Source organism: Micrasema longulum, unplaced genomic scaffold (genome assembly GCF_059751315.1).
Source record: "Micrasema longulum isolate JH-2025_06_02 unplaced genomic scaffold, ASM5975131v1 h1tg000926l, whole genome shotgun sequence".
NCBI lineage: Eukaryota > Metazoa > Arthropoda > Insecta > Trichoptera > Brachycentridae > Micrasema > Micrasema longulum.
In genome coordinates, this window is record NW_028278117.1 from 127,648 (window position 1) to 150,455 (window position 22,808).

Sequence of the window (22,808 nt, forward strand, 5' to 3'; positions counted from 1 at the left end):
AAAGAATTTTGCCAATATTAATTAAGTTACTAACAATTTTATTAGCGACGATGCATATACAGCATTTCGGAACTGGAAATTTATATTACAGAACATTTTTATGAAATAAGACTGAATTTGGACGTAATCATGCAAATAATGGGTTTTGGTAACAAAAAGGTATCCATTTGACGAATTTAAAAAATGAACCGATTTTTAAATGACAATTAGACTTAAAAAATAGTAACAAAGTTGTGGTACAGAATAAGACCAAAATCAGATTCCCTTTTCTTGAATTATAAAAAAATTGACCCAAATATCACTTTTGTCCAAATCGACAAAAAACGGAAATTGGTACTGTAGGCTTTGAATATTTAGAATAAAAAAGCAGTTGAAAATTTATGATTCGTAACATTTCAAATTGATAACAATGCGATATTTTTTTAGCAAAGGAGGCCTATTTTCAAAAATATTCTTAGGGAAATAGGAAAATTCATATATACCTGCTCATAGAATTGTTGACAGAAAAATATAAATAAAATCATCTAATCATTAAAAACACCTAAAGTTACCCATGTTTGATTACCATTATAATAAATAACTGTAAAACTTAAATATGATATAAAATAATACATTTGATTATAGTTAAGATACCTTATGAGATGCTAAAAAGTCTGAAACGCATAAAAAAACTAGATGAAAGAATTTTAAAACAGTTTTTTATGTCTTTTCGGGGAAGGCGTAAAAAGAAAAACGTAGGTGGAATATTATGTGTCAGTCTATTAAAAGATTTTACTATCTCGGAGACCTAGGAAACCGTTAACTGTAGAATTTGGTTGCCAATATTTTAGAATAATCCTTTTAGATGGATGTTTGTCGGAAGCGTTGTTCCTTAATCTTACGCAAATGCTCCGTATGCCGGAACATTTCCCGTTTATCTCGGCCTTTACGAAGGTTATCTAATTTACGAAAATAAAATGCTGGAGTTAAGGGACAAAGTAATTTCAATCATTCAACGATTCCGCTTAAACCTTGAAATAAACGATTGATTTAAAATAATGCGCCCCCGAAGAAAGAAACAGGTTTTTGTTGGAAGAAAATAATACGTTTTATACTGAATGAATTGTATTTTAAAATCGTTAGCAGGGAAAGAAGAGTGGGTAAATGAGTTTCGATGTATTTTGAAATTAAAATTTTTTTCTGAAATTCAGCATTTTTCCTCTTTTATTAGTCTGAAACGATAAATAATTTATCTCTAAAAATTTTAATGAATTACATTGTATTAATGAGGTTGGGTCGATCTGTGATCTGTGTTGATCAAAAATTAATTAACGAGTTTGGAAGAAATTTTTCTAAACTCTAAAGGAAAGTGTGTTTGTTATCAATTTTTTTACATTAAAAGTGATTTATTTTGTATGCTTTTTTTCACAAACATCTTAGTCTTCGATCTTACCTATTGCATAACATGGAGTAGAAAATGTTTATCTCACGTATCAAGAAGAATACAAATATACTGTTTGGATGATACAAAGCACGTTCGACTAGAATTTCCTGTCTACTGTATTGTGATACAAAAAAAAGTTAAATGGACGAAGTGTGTAAAAATCCGTCGCAGAGAAGAATGGAAAATTATGACGTATACTGTGTTATCAGAGGGAAGGTGTCATAACTGTATTTATCTTGAGATGTGGAGATGGAATCTTGTTGGGGAAGCTGGCGGTCCAGTGACTCTGACACCACTGAATTATATAATATAATAAATTGGCACATGACCGTCGTGTAGATGGTTACAAATCTTTGTTTAAATGATTATTGGACCGTATCTAGGGTTTACTGTCAATTATTTGGTACTACTTGTCAGTCCGGCGTTTTGTCAGATATACACACATTTGAGTCAAATAATATCAAACTAAAACTCCGCAAGCAACTTGCCAAGACGTATGTATGGAGCATATTGATGTACGGTTGTGAGACATGGTGCCTTACCGAAAGAGATAAAAAAAGACTAGAGGCCTTCGAGATGTGGTGCTACAGAAAAATATTAGGAATTTGCTGGAGAGACCACATCACTAATGACGAGGTTCTCAATAGAATCGAAGAAGGTAAAACCTAATCAAAACCATCTCAGAGAGGCGAGCCCGATGGATCGGGCACATTATGCGCCATGAGGTTTCTCCTGCACGACATCATAGAGGGAATGGCTGAGGGGACAAATTATAGAGGGCGCCCCCAACAGGAATATTTAGAGCAAGTGTGCGAAGATTTTAACTGCGCCTCTTATGTCGAGCTGAAGAGGGCTACAGAAAATAGAGACCAATGGAGGATGAGATGCAGGACTTTGCTGCAAACCAATTTTCAAGATTAAGACTGCAAAGAAAACACACATTATGGAAAAAGGGAGTCAGAGGGAAAACTTGAGGTGGGTTCGAATAAATATAATAATAATATAATAAAACCAATGTTTGATACCCCTGATCTGATAAAGTTGATTTCATTCTATGTACCACCTAGGTTTAGCAAAACATCAACAATATTTTACTGTCGAAATTCTCGAACGGTAGCTCAATATAACTCACCTATTGTTAGATTACAGAATACCGGGAATGAATATGCATCATATTTCAATACATTTAGTTTATCTCTGCCTAACTTAAAAAATAAAGTTACCAACATATTTTTATTAAAAAGAACAAATCAATTTCAGTAAATTTGGTTAGAATAAATATAATTTAATTAATTATTTTATGTTGTTATTGTATAATTACTTTAAAGTATGTATGTATTTCAAGTAATTTATAATATCCATAGTACGAGTGTATTAATATAACATATTTGGTTTTATTATATTTTTATTTTTAAGCACTGTTTAAACCACATATATGTAAATGGCAGAAATGCCGTATGTAAACTTTTAATATTTTTTTAAAAAAATAGCTAGGGAACAAATAGGTGTGTAGATTGACGGTCACTGCTAGTGACTCATAAAATATGATTTTTGGGTATCTCCTTATAGGATTAATTTGTTCCGACTTTTCGACTTTCGCTGCATTTTTAGTAAAGATGGCCCCTTCAAATAAAATCAAAACAAGTTAATTTTTCACTCAAAAACATCTTGTAGTGGAATATAAGAAGCAAATATAATGTAACGTACACGATGTTGGCCCGTACAAAGTAAATACGTAAAATTCTGAGAGCACGTTTGTTATTATGCCAATTTCAAATGGTAATTTCTGTTCTAAAATTCTTGATAACCCAATTCGTATTTGTAAATCTCACGGCTTTCTTAAAATTGTAATTTTGCTCCCAAAATGATTAAAATAGCTGACAAAATTGACACGGGTCGTTAGTTTTCTCGCGCGGAGCCCGTTTCAATGCTTGCAACGTGCTTGGAATGCCCAATACATTTCTCGCACTAATCGCGCCGTTAGAAAGTTTCTCGTTAAGGGTATGATTGCGATACTCCCCTGGAACAGAACATAACTGGAGTGAAATGACTCTACTTGTTCAAGTGTTTTCGTGGCATGTGAGATGCCGAGATGTCAGGATCTAACCAACTTACTCCGCGTTTCTTCCCTGCGGTGTACTGCACAAACTACCGAAGACGACAAAACTTTAAATAAACATTTTCGGTCCCAACTTCAAGAAATCAAAATGTTTTAATGTATTTAGAGTTACTTCTCAAACAACGTAGACGTTTAAACACGTGTTTACTTCTATTTTAATAAATATTGAAAACGACCACTCGGCATTGGACTCCTTTCGTTTAAGAGTTACACAACCAATGTTGGACTTTATTTCAATCCTCTATTAATATATTGAGTTTTTCTACTGATATTTTTTGGTGGAACTGCGTTTGAGTTATAATAATAAAAATACGTAAATGGTGAAATTCCACTTTTAGCTATAATTTTTACCAGTGACCAGTTTTCGTCGTGACAGACACCAGTCTAACGATTCCGGTCACGACGAAACCCGGTTAATAGGAAAAAAAATATTTTAAAAAGCGGAATAAACTTATACATATATTTTTGTTATTATAATATTGAAATATATCAGAATCGACAAATTAGATTTTTCATTACTGGACTTATAACCATTTTACTTCAAAAGCTTTGTACAGTAAATTTATTTATCATCACCATCATTCTCCTTTCCACACCTTATGGTAAATAGGACAATGAATTAGTACACCAACGGCAGCCTTACTTAATATCACCTTAACGGATTGAACGAGTAAGGTATTTGATGTAATTATATTCGCTTTCAGTGCTCCGACCAGATATGGAACTCAATGGTGGGAAGCTTGGAGTAAACACAGGCGGAATTACATAAGCTAAATTTTATTTTATTGGACGCACAAAGACAAATATTTTTCAAACGTATAAAATCACAAATAAATTATTTTAATTAAAAAAAAAAAACTCTTCAGGGGAATGTTTTGACCGAAGTAGACAACGCTGCAGTTCATCTATAAACCATAAAATTATTACTTTTGAAACTGATAGTTGAAATTAAGTTAAAGCTTATGTTGAATTCGTATTATTTACATAATAATTGTACAATTTCATTTCTTTACCATAAAAACTAAATTTTAATGCTAGCATTAAAAAGTTTAAGTGATAGGCCCCTCATTTATAAGTAAGACTGCCATTTTAAGAGGATGATAACTTTCTTCCATATTTGATTCACAATATTATGCACAAACATAATATAAAGAATTGTGGTCTCTTAAATATTTGAAAATAATAAAGAAATCTTTGATTAAGGTTTGAGTTTATAAATAAATAGCAAAAACAATCCATGAACATTACATTTTCAATCGTTGTTATGTGTTTTCTGATTCAATCAACAACTACTGCAAACATCTTTTTTACTTACGGTTTTAATTATTTATTTATTATTTGTAGAAAAACAAACCGCTATTTACCAATGATAGTCTCATGACAGTCTTAGTCGTCTGCCCCCTTCCGTTCTAAATTTTGCTCTTACTTATTTCATACAAAGCACAAGTCGTTCTTTCTTTCCTCTCTTTTATAGTTTTCAATACAAACGAACAATTTCTTATTTTCATCAAACGAAAAATACAAGCGTTTAATATTATAATTCTGGAAGCAAACAATTTATGCAAAAACTAACTAGTTTTCTGATTGATGTTTTTCAATCGCATCTTCAAAATATCGAGTGGCTTAAGAAGATGAACATTTCATTTTTAATATGTTATCTGCATATTATCAAATGCTTCATTTAATAAAAAAATACAATCCACCTTTTATCAACAAAATAAGAAAATTAACATACGTATTCGTTGACAATTTCTGTGGGTCCAAAGTTATTTTCAATATAAGTCAACAAAAATCTTAAAATAAATAAGTCTATCCCAAAATAAAAAACACAATTACTAACAATATCTAAAACTATCTTAAATTTGCCTAAGAAAAAATCAATAGGTTTATATTAGGACATATTATTTTTCGTTGGTGAAAATAAGATAGTTCGTGAAATTTTATTTATGTGTCCTTATTATTTACGAATAGGAAAATAAGAATTATATTTATTGTTATTCTTAATATAATTATTTAAAACAGGTACCCTATCTAAAGCCTTTTAAAAAATTGTAAAAAGCTTAAGGTAGATCAGCACCCAATCAACTCTCAGATTTAAATTTTGAACAAAATTGGCAAGAACTCCACCAAATTGTATTATACTCTAAATTTGTGTTCAGTATTCCTTCCTGATTTCTATTTTCGAAGAAATTGGAGGACTCCAAAAATTAAAGGTGGCCGCTGAACTGACTGATTCTGACTCTAAATTTATATTCAGCATACCGATACGCTCCTTGGTTTCGATTTCCAAAGAAATCGGAGAAGAATCTTAGAAATTCAAGATGGCTGCAAACTGTAAGAAAAACGGAAATCATTTTGTACAGAATTGAGTAGGTTTTAGAGATAAGTTGTGATGGAGGGTGTGTTAGTGTGGGTGAGGGTGAGAGTCAGTGTAAAGGTGAGTGGGTGTTATAATGTGTTATAATGCATATTTTTACGAAAGTGTCAAAAAAATAATACGGGATAAGATATAAAATATGATTTTATAATTTTAAATTGAGAAACTACTAAGAATTAAAGAGGAATAAAGTTAAACTTCTTTCACAATCAATGAGTGCCAGATTATATTGCTTTTGAAATAATATAGCGATTTGAAAACACAATAAAAACTAACTAAAAAATCTGCAGCAAAGTTAACTGCACAATTAATTTTTAATTAAAGACTTCGTCGTTTCTTTTTTCATGATAGCGAGCTGGATTTTTGACAGTCCGGATAACTGGAGTTTGGATGAGCGGATTTATTTATTATATGTACGGCCTAAGCCAATTTCTTACTAATTTATACTGTAGACATTATAAAATACGCATTTGAAGTATTATTTATTTATTATGTAAATCATAGTATTTTTAATAAATACAAGCACAATTACCAACAATACATCCAATTCTTAGTAAACAATTTAAATAAGTAATTTATTCAATCAAAGAGGTCAATATGGGGAAAGTTTAAATTATACTCGAGAGCTGAACTTATAAGTGGATAGTTCTGGACATAGTTCATACAAGCTGCTGATACATAAAATAGAGAATTGAAATTTGAATTGTATTTGAACTTATCGTCTATTCCCTTTCAAGAACAATAAAATAGGTATTGATTCCAAACTTTGTGGAAATCAGACAGTTTCCTTTTTTTAAAAATAGTTTATTTATAAATGTTTCAAAAGATATGAATTTTTTGAAAATGATAATTCTTCCATGTGGTAAAAATGATCCAGAGACGCTGCCGTTGGAGTACCAATGCAATGTTTAATACACCGCTGGGTGCGGATAAAAAAATAATTACGAAATTAATTAATCCTGTCGTTTTACTACAAAATCTAGCTACGGTATTTTGTGTATGTTGCAATTTTATTAAATAATTATTTTTGAACTGCTTTCTTGCTGCAGGAATCAACAGCAGAAGTAAGCAATGGTCCCTCGTTTTGGCTTTGGTGCTGTTAGTGGGGGCGGCTGGAGTCGCTGGTCCCATAGCACTGCGGGCCTCGGCTGGCGCTCCCCTGGCGGAGCGACTAGAGATAGCCGCCCGCCTCCTGCACGAAACACCCTTGATAGACGGACACAACGACCTGCCCTGGAATATTAGGAAATTTCTTCACAACAAATTAAAAGACTTCAAGTAAGATTTTTGCATTTTTATTTAATGTCAACCATATTTCGTTTATTGAGTTTTATGTTTAATATTTTTTTTTTAAATATGATAAATTACGATAAAATAAAAGACAAGAAATTTTTGGATTAAACTATGAAAATAATTAAATTGATGGAATTTTTTTGTGGAAGTTCGATACAATAAATTAATGAAATATTTTTTATTTACGTTTAAAGCATTCACTTTGTTGTCAAACATTTGAACCTATGTTAGTATATATTAGTATTTAACCACTTACCGAATTTTTATGTCTTCCGATTTCGAGACGTACCCGTCTCTTCATCAGGACACTCACTAAGCAAATATGCAAATACTAAAATGCAAATCTACTAAACGAGTAATTTTCAACCGTCTACCCCCTTCCCCTGCCTAACCCGTAACCTCACACATGTTCTAACATACTAGGAAATATTGATAGCCTTATTTGTAGTTCTTGTACGGACATGATGGTGATTGCATCACCCTAGAACCCTGCAAATAATTTAAGTATTTTTTCATCAATAATATGTACACTGAAGTGAAAGTGAAAGTACATATTAGTATTTGTCTGTGAGTGTAGTAAGACACAGGTAAATCTCGAAATAGGTAGACAAAAATGTCGGTAAGTGGTTATATTGTTCGGTGGCGGGCAACACTAACAGCCGTAAAGTTGGCGGGACCGAATCCTACTTTTGCCAACGACGCGTAGTTCGCTGTATACCTTCTTTTAACATAAGTTAATGAAATAAAATTTCCCCAAAATTAAGTAATCTTCTGTAAACAAAACTATTCAGATTTCAGGAAAGCACCTAAACGACATAACTTTAATAAAATTCTGTCAGATTTTTTCTAAAAATCAGACTTGTACCATAATATTCAATATAAAAAATTTAGTTTCAAAAAAATATCACTTCAAATTTATCAAACTAAGTACACATGAATTTCAACCTGTCATTCATGTTTTTTTTAATTTAATTAATTATTACGGTAAAATTAAAAAAAACTAACGACATATTCAACACTGATGCTTTTTTAAAAATGTCTAATTCCTAAAACAAAAAATATAAGTACCTTTATACGAATCAATACATCTTGTTGCGCGAGTGGTTTGTGGGATTGAGTGGTTTTTGGATGAAAGTCTACCTATTTTACCCATTCTGTGATCTCTTAAGTTTCAATATTTGTTTATTCTCCTTGTCTCTATGGCCATGGGTAACTACAGTTACTATGATAACAATTTCCCATATCCATAGCAACTAACGTCAATAATCACATTTCTTCTTCTTGATAATTTTTGTCAACTACCGCATGTTCATAATTTTATCTGCCCGCATCTGCTCGTCCTTTAATCATCTGCCCACATCTGAACACCTTTACGTTTTCTGACCGCTGCGCTTTTGCATTCATCTTTATATTTCCCAAATAACCATAGTGAATATGTTGTGTACACCAAAAAAGGGAAAAACTACACAGAAGCCACGACTTTGAGATAACATCCAGATTACGGTCCCTGATTCTAATTCCTGTCTTCCTAAAGTTGGGATTTTTGTCTGCTGTAGTTTGTTTAGCTGCATACCTTTCTTGTCCATCCTTGCCATCATTGCGCAAATTTATTTTTTATTTCCCCGCAAAAATTAGCACAGATCAATGATTTAGTCAAATAATAACCACTCACAATTAAAGCCGCCACCCCAACATCTCTTTTTAATAAGAGAAGTTTCACGACAAAAAAAAAAGATTTTATATTGTAGTGTAACTTGTATTTTTTTATTACTTTTATAACATTTTTAAATGAACACCGCACGGAATGTAAGATCAGTCAACAGAGGGCGCTGTCAAAACAGTATAAAACAAAGAATTACAGACATATTACTCTTTTTTCCACGACGACAGCCGTTAGAAAATACGTATCGTTTAACCTCTAAAGCTCATTATAATAAATTATTGTCTTAATTTAAAAAAATCATGTATGTAACTAATCTTCATCGCGTATCATTTCGTCATTATAATCTACAACTCAGATCTACTCAGAATAAATCATTACTTTTACCCATCTCAGATCGGGATAATCTTCTAATGAATTAAAAAATTATCCCGACAGATTCTTATTGACAATGAAAACCAAAGTTTCTTAGCAAAAACAAAGATTGTGAATTTCAGAAAAAAAGCTTATCATATGTAGAACTGGATTTAATTATTTTCTCATTTATTTTTTGCTTAAAATCATAAAACCACGTATGTCACAAATGCGTGATCAAAAAACTGATAAAAAAAGTAAAATATGTACGAAATTAAAGTGTAATACAAAGTTATATAGTTTAAAGAAAACATAATTTATTTTTATGGTTAAACTCAGTAAAAGTAATGTATAGTAAAGAACGAATAAAAGATTTATAGTAAAAGAGTGATGTATAGAAGAAAAGTCTTATAAGTTTTATAAATAAACAAAAACTCAGTCAAAATAACACTTAAATTTTATTTTTGAATATACATTAACATAGCAACTTATTGGAGCTTTTAATTTTGAACCTCTGATATTATTTTCAATTATTAGTGTCATTTGACGAGTCACAAGCCATACAATAATATATTTTAAACAGTTGAAATCAGACGCCATTTTGAATTAAGCTGATAATCTGATTCCTATTACTGAATAATTTATTGTCAAACTTTCCATTTAAATTAATTCGTTGGATTACTAACACCCCGGTTAAGCAGGGTAGCCATCTTGCTTTAATTAATTTTAAAACTGATTACGATTTATCATTATGAGATATATTATAATAATATATTTAGAAATGAGTTTAAAAAATACATTATTTAACACTATTTTTCCATTACTATTATATGAATGTGGCAGCTTTATGTCAGGGTAGTTCTAGACAAATTTTGGTTTTCACTAAAAAAATACAGCAATTAACTGTGCGTAAAAAAATATTTGCGCATTGGCGTGCTTATTGACAAATGGCGATTTCTTCTGAACACCTATAAAAATATATTTTTTACTTTTAGTTAAAATACATTTTAACAGCTTTTTGAATAATACAGATAATTTTCACACGAGTTTGAAAGTAGTATTTATAAACAAAAGAATGAAAAACTTTTAAACAAAACTCTCGTTGATTTTTTTCAGATATTTAATGCTTTTTTTATAATTCAATTATGTTATTGAAGCAAAATTTTAATAAGTGAGTAACCCTTTTCCTCTTTTATGCATTTAACTTTTTAATATTGCTTTTAAATACTTTCAGTATTATTTTCATTGCTGTTTTTTACTGTGTTGAAATTATTTTGAGTAGGCACTTCGTCAAACCGGTTGTTGGCACTTGCAACACCAAGCCAATTTTTTTTATTTCGCAAGAAATTTGAGCTATCCAAGAAAACGCTGTCGACACTTTCTTTTCTGATCGGAGCTAGTCAACCATACGGGCGATTCTCGAACGCTGCCCAAAAACTTGTATCTTCAAAGAACCCAATTGGGTTCTTTGAAGATACAAGTCCCATAATTATGGGCAAATTTGTTTGAATCAGTATATAAACTATTGAAAATCATCATTGTGACTCAACGCAAATTATATTTGCATTGAAAAACGATTACTCATTTTCCAATTGTTTTCAGGCGTTGCGTTGTGTATAAAATAATTTGATCAGATGAATATCTTTACAACAAAAAAGGTTTAAGCTATTTGAACTCACTAAAATGAACAAATGGAAGAGTTAAAGAAATATGAATGTTTAAACACAGTCGAAATGGTGATGTTACATGGTGTATAAAGTGGCCACAGTCAATGACAGGTCATAAGCCCTGTAAATGTCTACTCTTTTATATTCCTTTCTCTTAAATTTTCTCTATCCCTGTTGTAAATGAAATTCTGCATTGCACTCGCTGAGTTCACAACGCAAGTACAAACTGTAAAAAACAAAGTACAAAAACTTTTTGATAAAGACTATTTTAAGAACCATTTACAGGATTTCTTCTGTATTTGAGAGCCTATTTTATTCTTGAGTTCATTCTATTATATCTTTTACTTTTAAAAAGTTATCCTGTAAAAATGATATATTTATGAAAAAAAAGGATTGAAAATGGTTGTTATTATGTTTGGTCAATTTTTCTACCAACAATGTTTTGAGTTTGTCCAAATTTTTGTTGACAAGGACCGGATTAAACCCCCTTGGAAGCTGTTAAAATTCATTATCAGCTCTTTAACTTCACAAACATCAACAGATGGAAGAATTGAAAGAATATACATGTCCAAATATAGGAAGTATTTTGAATGTTACACAGTGAGTAAAGTAGCCACTCAAACCAGCCAATGACAGATCGTAAGCCCCATGGATGCCTCGACATCTTTATCTCTCTTGTTATATGTTAATTTTTATTACACTGACATGGTATTTTACTCAACTTATTTTGTGCTGTATTGTTTATATTTGTTTTATTTTGTTTTATTTTCATTAAACTTGTGAAATTCACAGATTGGTACGTTAAACACGGTACAATTTTTAAATTCAAATACGAGTATACGAATAAGAAAAATACGAATATCATTTAAATTTTTTTACGAAAATCTCTAGGGTGGTAACATAGATCAGTTCAGTTCAGTGATCCGTTCAGTTTAGCGTTCATTTCAGTTCAGTTTTCACCTAGTCACATTATTCAGGTTGATTTAATTCTCGCTGTTATGTATTATATTCAAGATGTTATAAATACGCATCGAACATCAACATAGTTTCTTCTGTCATCTTTAACTGCTGTAGGAGCTCCCTTAACAACAACTAACAAATTCTTATAAATCTAATAAAACAATTAAATATGCTCAAGATATTGTTAATCAAACTATTTGGCATAAAAAATTTAAAAATCAAAAAGTATTTTTTTGCCTTTTAAGTGAAAGAATCTAACCAGATACATTTCTATTTATTACAACAGAGAGGGAAAATATTTAAGAAAATGGAAGTCAGGACATTTTCAGGGCTTTTGACGTGTCATTAACACGTTTAAGTGGCCAATCTACGTACTGTGTAACATTTACTATTCTGAATTAATTTAAAATAAAACACTTTGTAAATTTACCACACAAGAGTTTATTACATTAAATACACGACTAGTTTCGGTCTTGTGTGGTAAATTTACAAAGTGTTTTGTTTTAAATAAATTCAAAATGTCTTTCCACAAAGTAAATGCTGAAACAATAAATAATTTACTATTCTGCCTATGTTTAAACGTCCATACTTTCTCGTTTAAAGGATTTTTATTTTTTTAAATAATTTGAAACGTAAAATAACAAAACGTGCTCAATACCGGGGGTAATTTATGTAATGACTTGACACAGTGTATAATATTGACCCTTTTGTGAATGTTTGAACATTCATATTAGTCAAACTCTTAAATATATGGATTTTTGTGTACTAAATGAGTTTAGACTTCTTAAAGTTTATACTGAGTTTCTCTGTCTTTGCTTAAATAGTCGTCAATATTTATAACGACTTTTGTGGTTACGGTTATATCCAATCTTTGTCTTCAAAGATTTGGATAAATTCAATATGTTTGTGCGAAAATGTGTTTTAAGGTACACTTATGCAAGAATTGGTAGACATTTTTAAAATGAGATTCTTACAGGTTTTCACATGCGTAGGATGATGAAAATATAAATTTAGATGGGTGCCAAAAAAGGATTCAGTTATCTAGAATTTTTCAGGATAAGCACCAAAATTACACGTAAGGAACTCAAGCGAACCGGATATCCGGTTTCTGAAATGGTCGCGTTACGGGAATTGGACCTATCTTTGTCCCTTGTGGCGAGCTATTTCACATCACTACACCACAAATGCTTCCTAGCAATGCGCTGTTGGCTTATTCTTTTAAATTTTCCATCCAAAATTCTGCCTTTTATTTTACCTTACAAATAAAAATATCCTATTTCTAAAAAGTCCTTTCTTTCTTTAAAATAATTCTGTATTTCAACAGAATTCATATTGCTTTGACTAGTTAATACGTAGTCTCGTGAAAACTCCACATGGTTTTATGTTCGATTTCCTAATGGGTAAAAAACAAATATTATTTTGATTTTGAATTGTCCCTGAAAAATGTTTTACAAAAATTAATGTCAACATTAGAATTATCCGTATCCAAATGGCGAATTAGGTACAATACATTAGACTTTTGGTTTTAGCGTTTAGGCGTTTGCCAACCATGCAAGAGGTCTCGGTTTTGTTTATGTGACTTGGTCAACGCTATAGTGTGGCTAGTGTTTGTGTGAAAGAAACAAAAACAAAAGAATAAATTAGTTTAATCAGTCGGTTATTGGCAGTTACCGAGTGTGCACGCCAGTTACATATATGACGATATGATATTTTGATAGTGCAGGCCTAAATTACATAAAATATTTTTTAATTACATTAATTAAGAAAAAGGAATTATTTAACAGGACGTATGTCACAGTGTTTTTCTTCAAATGCCTGATCTTCTTAATATTCTGTATTTTGCTTGAGGTAACACGATATGACATCACCGCGGGTTAAGGAATTTTGTAGCACAGCTTTTTAAGAGGTAAATACGACGTATTTCTTTATTTCGGATCAAAATTTATTCCATATTAAAATGAATCTAATTTTAATTAAACAAAAAAACCATTTTAATACAATCAATAACCATTAAAAAAGTGACCAACGTCTCTGGTAAAATTTAAACTAAGCGATTAGTATGATATTTGCTATGTAAAACTATGTCAGATATGAAAAACTAGTTATTATTAGTTAAACTCCCACTCTACCCCAACTGGATTCCATTTTTAATAGTGAGTTATTTACAACTAGTTGAAAATGGCCATCAAAATTAAATATTTGGGTAAATCACAAGAACGCAAATATTTCATTTTCCAAAAAAAAAAAAAACAGTAAAAGTGATAGCATAATTTTTTTATAGTGTGCATTAAAAAAAGTAAAATATATCTAAGACAACGAAACAAAAATAAAGCATTTTAACATGTAAAATCATACAATAATAGGGGCTAGATTTTTAACCGTTTTTGCGGTCTGTGGCTGCAAAACTTTCTGTAATATGGCTACTATCTGTTATGAAAATCTGTCACAATTGGAAAAGAGGAACTGAAATCCTAACCGTCCATGCACTCCGTAGCTGTTGACGTGTTAGGATATGTATTGTACAGCGCATCAATCATTCCCTTTTCGCACCTCATGGTACATAGGGCGCTGCATTGGTACACTAATTACAGCGTGTCTTTTTTTTTTTTGTATGAAAGTAAGATGATCAGTGTTACGCTTCAGGTGCCAGTCCCAGAGAGTTAAAATTCTTAGTATTCTTGCATGAAAACACCTTTTAAAATAAATATTCCATGTTAACCGTATTGGGAATCGAACCCGAGACCTCTTGCATGTTAGACATGTGTGTTGATAATTTCACCACAAAGCGGACAAATGGCGCTTAATAAATTATCCACAGTTGTGAGAGTAATAATGTGAAGGTACAGATTCAGAAGATTGAAATTGAATCGGGTTGTGGTCCCGTGGCTAGTGTTGCGGACTCACGGATCGGAGGTCCGAGGTTCGAACCCCACTCTACCCCAACTAGATTTTCGTTTTCTTACAGTGAGTTATTTACAACTCGTTAAAAATGGCCATCAATATTAAAATATTTGGGTAAATTATAACAACGAAAATATTACTTATCAAAAAAAAAAACAACGTTCTGAAAATTCTTGATGGAAGTTCATTGTAATTTATTATATAAATAAAAGACAAGTGATACTTTAATCCACAAATTTGGAATTTCCAACTTTATTAAATTTACATTCATATGATTTCGAATTATTTATCCTTACCTCTGTTTTGTATAAATACATTGAACTCCTTAATGAAGATACCAGTTTCGAAGATGTCGTGAAAGCAATGAAACCGGTCTTTGGATATTTAAAATTTGTGGATTGAAGTATTACTCGTCTTTTATTTATACATATAATAAATTACAACATAGTGAAATAAAATTTCTTCCGGAACTTCTGTAAACCTACTGTTCAAGTGATTTTATTATTTTTTTTTTTATTTTATTAACATTAACAGCAAATCTGCCTTTTACAAAAATTCATAATACTTTAATGTATATTTTTTTAATATAAATTTACTTTTAACCAAGATTTATAAAAAAAAATAAATCTAAAAATTATATAGTATATTCAGTAGAAAATTTAAACAATTCAAGAATAAATGTAAAAAACAAATAAAATATATTAAGTGATAAAAAGTTAACAGTGCTGTACATTTACTTCGGGAGAGATTAAAAGTTAATTCACGTATTCGGTTTTATTTCACCAATTTAATCTAATTTTAGTTAACACATTTTTAAAGGTCAGTAAAAACATTTTTATACTGACATTTGATAGTAATTAAATGAGTCACGGGTTTTGGAACATTCCGTTACGAGGCTGTTAAACGTTTAAGCGCTGGGTATAATTCAGTCCAAGTGTTTTCTAAAATTACATCAGTGCGGAGCGCGTTTTAAAAGTGCGGGCAATTAAAAACAGTTCATTTCATTAATCATTTTCCCTTTCGCGGTTCCTTTCCCGCTCGAAAGTTGAAATCGCTTGGTTTTACATTTTTTTATTCACTCGCGAACTGTTACACGCGAGTTCGAATTCCCAGCAGTGTTTTAGTATGCTGAATTTAGCAAGAAAAAATAAATTTGCTACCCTCGTATGCGAGTGGAGTGACCCATGTCATTTTTTGACTGACAAATATTTTTTATTTTCCAATTAGAAGAGCACTGGCCTGAGGTGAAGTTAAAACAAATTTCTAATCAACTTTCTCATTGAAAAATAGTAAATTTAAGAATAGTTATGAATTTAAGAAATATTTAAAAAAAAATGCTTTTATTTATTTTCGTAAACAAAAATTTATAATTTTGCTGCCGCAATTCTTTTGTTAAATTTATTACCATTAATGTATTTGCAAAATTTTTTTTAAAGGTGATTCTAAACGAAAATATAAAATTAATTATTCATAGATGGTGCTTTTATATGTTTTTTTAAAAAGCCATTTTTACGATTATCTTCAATGAAATTTTTACAAAACTTGGTTTGCGGAAATTTCACAATATATTATTTGTTACAAATACCATATAATTTAGACTTATTTCATAAAACGGTGTACAAAACAAAAAAATAAAAAAATATTTTTACTTAAAAAAAAAAATGTACTCCATTTTATGAAAAGGACCTAAGATATATTGTTACTGTATTTGTTACAATCAATATAGTGTTAATTTTACGCAAACCAAATTTTGTAAAATTTCCATATAGAATAAATGTATAAATGAACATTGTTATGCAGAAAGCAGACAGTCCACAATTTTGAAAAAATGAGGTATTGATGTTATCGGGTGCAGTAAGGTCATTTCTATGTTCTGCTAAAAACAACCAGACGGCTTTTATACAAAAAGTTGCTTTAATCACCTTCTGAAAATGGTATCAATCACGAAAACGGTATTTCTCAATTTGTAAAAAACACCCACAACACTAGAAAATCTTAACAAATTTTAAAATCATTAAAACTGGTCAATTACATAATTAAATTCTTGTTTGTAATGTAAAAAAAAACTAGTATATTCCTTGTTTATCATTTGTTAAAGTCAAAAACATTTCAAATGTTGTGGAGATTTGTTTATTCACTCTTTTCACAAAGGTGCTATTATCTCAGTTTCACTTTTCTATGGCTGGCTGCTTTCTGCATAACTACGTTCAAATGGCATTTTTTATTTATGAATAATTTCTTTCGTATTTTTGTTAAGAATCAACTTCATACTAAATAAGTCATATTGTCTTTTTTTCCGAAAGTATTTAATTATATATTACTCGTATAACAAAAAAAAATAGCGCTTAGTTTTAAAAATATATTGATATTTTAAGCCCTACGTGTTGATGGTGTTCATGAATATATTGTAAAAAGTACTATTAATTTATTGCCCTTGTTTGTCTTTGCTACATAGTTTTATGTTCTTTTGTTTAGTTTCTTCATATAACTGTTGTAATTAGCTTAGACCGTATATTTAATAAATAAAATTAATAAAATAAATTAAAAAATAAATTGAAGAAATTTAATGATTTTTACCTACGTCGAATTTTTTAGATATTTTTGTTAATTCGTTAAGGCTGTTTATGGGTTAATTGAAGCTTAAAATACTTCTGAATAACATTGTTGAAATTTCGATACCATCTGGGCTCTTTATACTATTAATGCCGAAAAATTTTACAAAAAAGCACACGCGTCGTACCCACTTTATTTAACAAATATTATCTTGTAAGCTCTCGCTGAATTGTGTCTCTGGGTTGGAGCATCCCTTTTGCGAGCCTAGTAGGAAAAAAGGAAACCTTTTCTGCTTTCAACTCTTTTAACATGATAAATTGTAACATCCCTGCTATACTCATGTCTAAAGGTATGCGTTTTACACAAAAATAAGAGTTTAATCTTTTACCCTCGTGTTTTTTTGCTTTTAAATCATAGTACAACATCATCATCCGCATCAGCATCAGCATCTCCCTATTTGTATTATTATTGAATAGGGCACTGAACCGGTACTTAAATTGCAGGGTATCGAATCATTAATTGTTACATCGAAGCTAAGGTCATCCGTTTTGCGATTCAGGTTCTATTTAGGAGTTCAGGAACAAGATGACATTGCACTGAAGTACCATATTTAAAACTTACATTTCACGTCCGGCTTGCCAGAAATCGAACCTTAAATCTCAACAATGGAAGACTTGTGTGTCATTAATTACACTACGAGCATGATTTAACTAGTTTTGCACCGAGCCGAAAACGCCGGTCCAAAAATCTGCTTCTGTTTTCAGACACATAATTGTTTGTTTTACCCGCATTTAAGCAGATGTGTGGTTAAACTATGTATGTTAGTATAATAATTACATTTATGTTGCAACCAAAAATTATTGATAAAATTAATAAGAGTGTACTGAGTTGATTTGGGCATAAAGAATAAATAGACAGCAAACGACTAACAGATTCACAATATTAATGTTGATGAATTCAAAGTCCGGGATATGGTATGACCAAATCCAATAGTTAAAAAAAACATACCGAAAGACAGAATTAATCGCTTACCAGCATGGGTTGTTTGAGCGTTAAGGAAGCACAGTCTGTACACACAGTCAAAATAAAGTGTTGTTATATTAACTTGGCTTACTCCAAAAGGTAAACAGCGAGACGTTTTGTTTAAGACATTAACGCAAAATCAGCTTTGAAATAAGGTATTTATTTATTTAATTATGTCTACAGTTTAAATAAAGTTTTCAAATAAAAGACACGAAAAACCATGGACGAAAAAATAAATTTCCCGAAAAATATGACTTAAATGCAGTTTTATATTTGTATAAAAGATTTATATTTTTTACCTTATCCTAGGTGTACTAATCTTCCGCTCTATTGTGCGTCTTTTAAAACCCATGGCTAAGCTTCGTTACGTTTTTATTATTTTTAATGAGGTCGACTCAAATATCGATTTTAAATTCTTCGTTACCTATTTCAGCGGATAGTACTTTTCACCACTTTTCTTTTTTTCAAAACGTTTTTTAATATATATCAAAATAAGGATTTTCATAAAAACGTCTTTGCAAAACCAAAAAGGTATTTTACGTTAGAGTTTCTTTCAATTGTTTTTTGCATAAATCTAATTTAGATTATATCAAAACTGTATTGTGTATAGTTTACTGAAATCGTAGCGTAGAGCGAAGTACTTGAATAAACATTATTCGGTTACCAAAACTGGAACGCCTTTTCAGTTTACAACCTGATTCAAACCTAACTTTACTCTATATGAGGTTCTATACTATGATACTTGAAAGGACATCGGTCACACAAATGTTAAAAAAATACAAGAATTAAAAATCTTTTAAAATTAACAAAATATATATACTCAATACAGGTTTGACAAGTATCAAAAGCGTATTCAAATTACATATACATAATGCAAGCTAAAAAAGTATGAAAAAGCATAGAAATCATTTCAAAAGTATTAAAAATTACATATCTTGTGCACGAAAAAACGGTAAAATATTCTAAATCGTATGTTCAAGATGCGCATTTTCTGGATCAACTAACATTCTTTATTCAAAGTACTCCTGGAAAAAATAATTCTTTAATTCGCACGTCCTGTTTCGGTTTTCTGAAATTGGTACTTTAAATTTCTATGGCAATTTATTTAATTTCATAAACATGTGTATTGTGAAAATCTTCGTAGACTTCAACGATCCCATATAAATATTAATTTTTGGTCGAGTACTGTACTGACGTATGTCTTTATTGAAAGCGGGCCTTATTTTACTGTGCTTTGATTCGAAAAATCTATTAATGATAGTGCTAGTTGTCTCGAAATAGTAAAGCATGCTAACATTTAAGGATTTGTCATGAGTACTGCCGGTGTTTTCGGTAATAAACAAACGGCCAATGCCCAAAAAACCTCCATGTAATTTTTGTCAGTAAAATCGTCATAATTGAAATAATATATTTAAACTAGATGAAATCAAACCCGAGACCTCTTCTATTCTAGTAAATCAAGCTACCAAGACTTTAAAAATATGAAAACTACGTTAAATAAAACCCGACACTTCTCTACTCTAGTAAATCAAGCTATTAAGACTTGAAAAAAACGTTTTTTGAAATCGAGTAATGGTTTAGCAGCCTAGAAATAATATTCAGTATAATTTACATTCAGTCTCACTCCTCGCAATTTTAATTTCCATTAGCCCATGAAGTTTTATCCCCCGGGCACCTTTGACAGGTATGTTTTTAATATCGTTGCTAAAAAATGGACTAGAGGTTTTGTGTGATAACATGAAATGTTTTCGGCATAATATTTTTTGTGAATATGGGAAAATTTATGGACTAAACAAAAACAATGGTTATTCTGCGACAAAAAAGTTATGCGGGTCGCTTTAGTACAATGGATTATATAAAAAAAATGTATGTGATAACATCGCGCTATTTAACTTTTATTATTTGTGTAATGGTCCAAAAAAGGTAAAATAAAAGGGTAATACTTTTACCCAAATTTTTCTTACGTGACCTAGACTGGCGTTAGTAATATGTTGATTTTTAGAAAATGATCATTTGATTATTTATAAATAGACACATTCAAGTTTTTGATGATAAATACCGTGAGGTCATTTGCTGCTTTAAAATGTAAATTTTTGCATTCGCTAGTTTGTTATAGGATACTAGCTTTTACTCGTGGCTTCACTCGCGTGATTTGAGTGAAAAATATTTTATGACTTATAAAGTTTCTATTTGAAGCACTTACTTTGTGGTTATTCATTTTAATAAAATAAATTAAACAACTTTGTTATTAACTACTAATTTAGAAAATGAGTGGTTAAAAACAAAGTTGTTTTATTTATTTTTTTACAATTAATTGACTAATTACTTTTGTCGCTAAGCAATAATATTGATATATATTTTTTATAAAATAACTTTAATAATATATTTTTTCGGGATAGAAAGTAGTTTGTATAGATTGCTGGTCCTTTAATTGAATGTAGTTATGCAGAAAGCAGCCAGCCATAGAAAAGTGAAACTGAGATAGCACCTTTCTGAAAAAAATAATAATCAAATCTACACAATAGTTGAAACGTTTTGACTTTGACAAATGATAACCAATGAAAAAATTAGCTGTTTTTATATTTCAAACATGAATATATTTGACCAGTTTTTTATGATTTTTAAGGTACCGTAAGATTTTTCTGGTGCTGTGGGTGTTTTTTGCAAATTGAAAAATGCCGTTTTGTTGTTCGAAACTATTTTTAGAAGGTGATTATTACGGTTTTTTTTTGTATAAAAGCGGTCCAACTGCTTTTATCAGAACATGGAGTCGACCTCACTGCACTTGATGATACATATATCTTATTTTTTCAAAATTGTAGACTGGCTGATTTCTGCATAACTAACGATTTGTTAATCTACAGTGACGCAAATTTTTTTTCTGTTCACAAATTAAAAACCCTGCTACTAAACCAAAACAAAAAGCAAAACAAACTAACGTTAGGTAAAGCAAGACGATTAGAGCAATTCATATAATTTATTTTAAATTTATTATTCATGACATCCCACTTTGCCGCCTACCTACTCATTTTCAAATAATGTTATTAATGTTAATGTTTTTTTATTCAGATAACAAATACGCAATATAACTACTACATACAATTTTCATATTATTTAAATACATATATTTATATATTATACATATTTATTATTAACCTTTCCCATTACGTAAAAGAAAAGAAACAATTCTTGTGTACATAATGGGGGGTGACGTCTTACAAAAGATTGTTTTTTTAATTTTCAATTATGAATATATATAGGTTAACATATAAATAACATTTAAAAAAAATTATAAACGGTGTTTTTAATCAGTGCTACAAAAAGAAGAATTATAAATGTAACTTTTCATTTCTTTCTTAAATATATTGTATTTCGGACTGCTTTTTTTGTTTTCTTTGTTTATTTTTTTTTAAGAAAAATATTCCCCTGTAAGTTTAATGATGTTGTGCTGTAGTTGATTTGAATTTGTGAATTGAGATATTACCACCTATTTAAGGTCGCGTACTTAGGTTTTTTGACTTAGAAATACTCTCTTTATTTTATCTTTATGTGTTTGAAGCAAATAATTATTTTTATATAAAAATTTATAAAAAAGGTCCCAGGTCGTTTCCTTTCATGGTTGACATGAAATATTTATTGAAAAGTATGTTTTTTTTCACCGCCCTGGACTGGTACCTGAAACGTTAGACTACTCATCTTACGTACACGCGACAGAAAAATGATTGACATACGCAACGATTGGTGTTTCAATGTAGTGTCCTACGCACCACTATATGTGGAAATAGAATTAAGATGATGATAATGATACATATTTTATAGGCTGGAAAAGAGATTATTTAAGTTATCGATTTGATCATTTTATCATTACTAAATGAGGTTCCTAATTATCAAGGTAGTTTAAAAATTTAATTCTTTCTTCTGTATAAAGGCGTGCATTTAAAATACGAAAAAAGAATCATTAAAGTAACAAATTGTTGTTGTTTAAAGAGTTAAAATATTTTTTTTTTTTAAAAAGCAAGTAATTCTGAAATGCAAAAGTGATAATGAAGATCCTATGGATAATTTATACGTAATTAAGTGCAATATTAAATATTTTTTCTGCAAATATGCCACGAGGTATTGAAATGGAATTAAAACGTGTAAATAATCTACTTTTGTTGTTAGTTTAGCTGTGAAAAACTTAATTTCAATATTTTTGTTTTTTTAATACAATGTTTTTAAAATACTAATCCCCAATTTTATCTCATTTCTGACAGGTTTGATGAGGACTTGCGCACAATACCTCCCTGGTCTACCAGCCAGTGGAGTCACACAGATCTTCCCAGGCTTAAGCAAGGCCGAGTATCTGCTCAAGTAAGTAACCATTTTATTTTTATACCCTCTTTAAAATGGCTATCCATAAGGCCGTTATTATTTATTCGCCTACTTTCATAACGCAAAGCTGTTTAAAAGCACCACGATTTATCATAACCTGCTAC

The 22,808-nt window shown here is 30.2% G+C and overlaps 1 protein-coding gene across 1 annotated transcript in view; it reads left to right on the top strand.

Moving 5' to 3' along the window:
* Nucleotides 1-22,808, top strand: part of LOC148278146 (uncharacterized) — a 190,510-nt gene that overhangs the window by 93,745 nt on the left and 73,957 nt on the right. The window contains exons 4-5 of the mRNA XM_088231832.1: nt 6,969-7,197; nt 22,587-22,683. Of these exons, the coding sequence (XP_088087958.1) occupies nt 6,969-7,197; nt 22,587-22,683 (326 nt within the window). The remainder of the gene's footprint in view (nt 1-6,968; nt 7,198-22,586; nt 22,684-22,808) is intronic.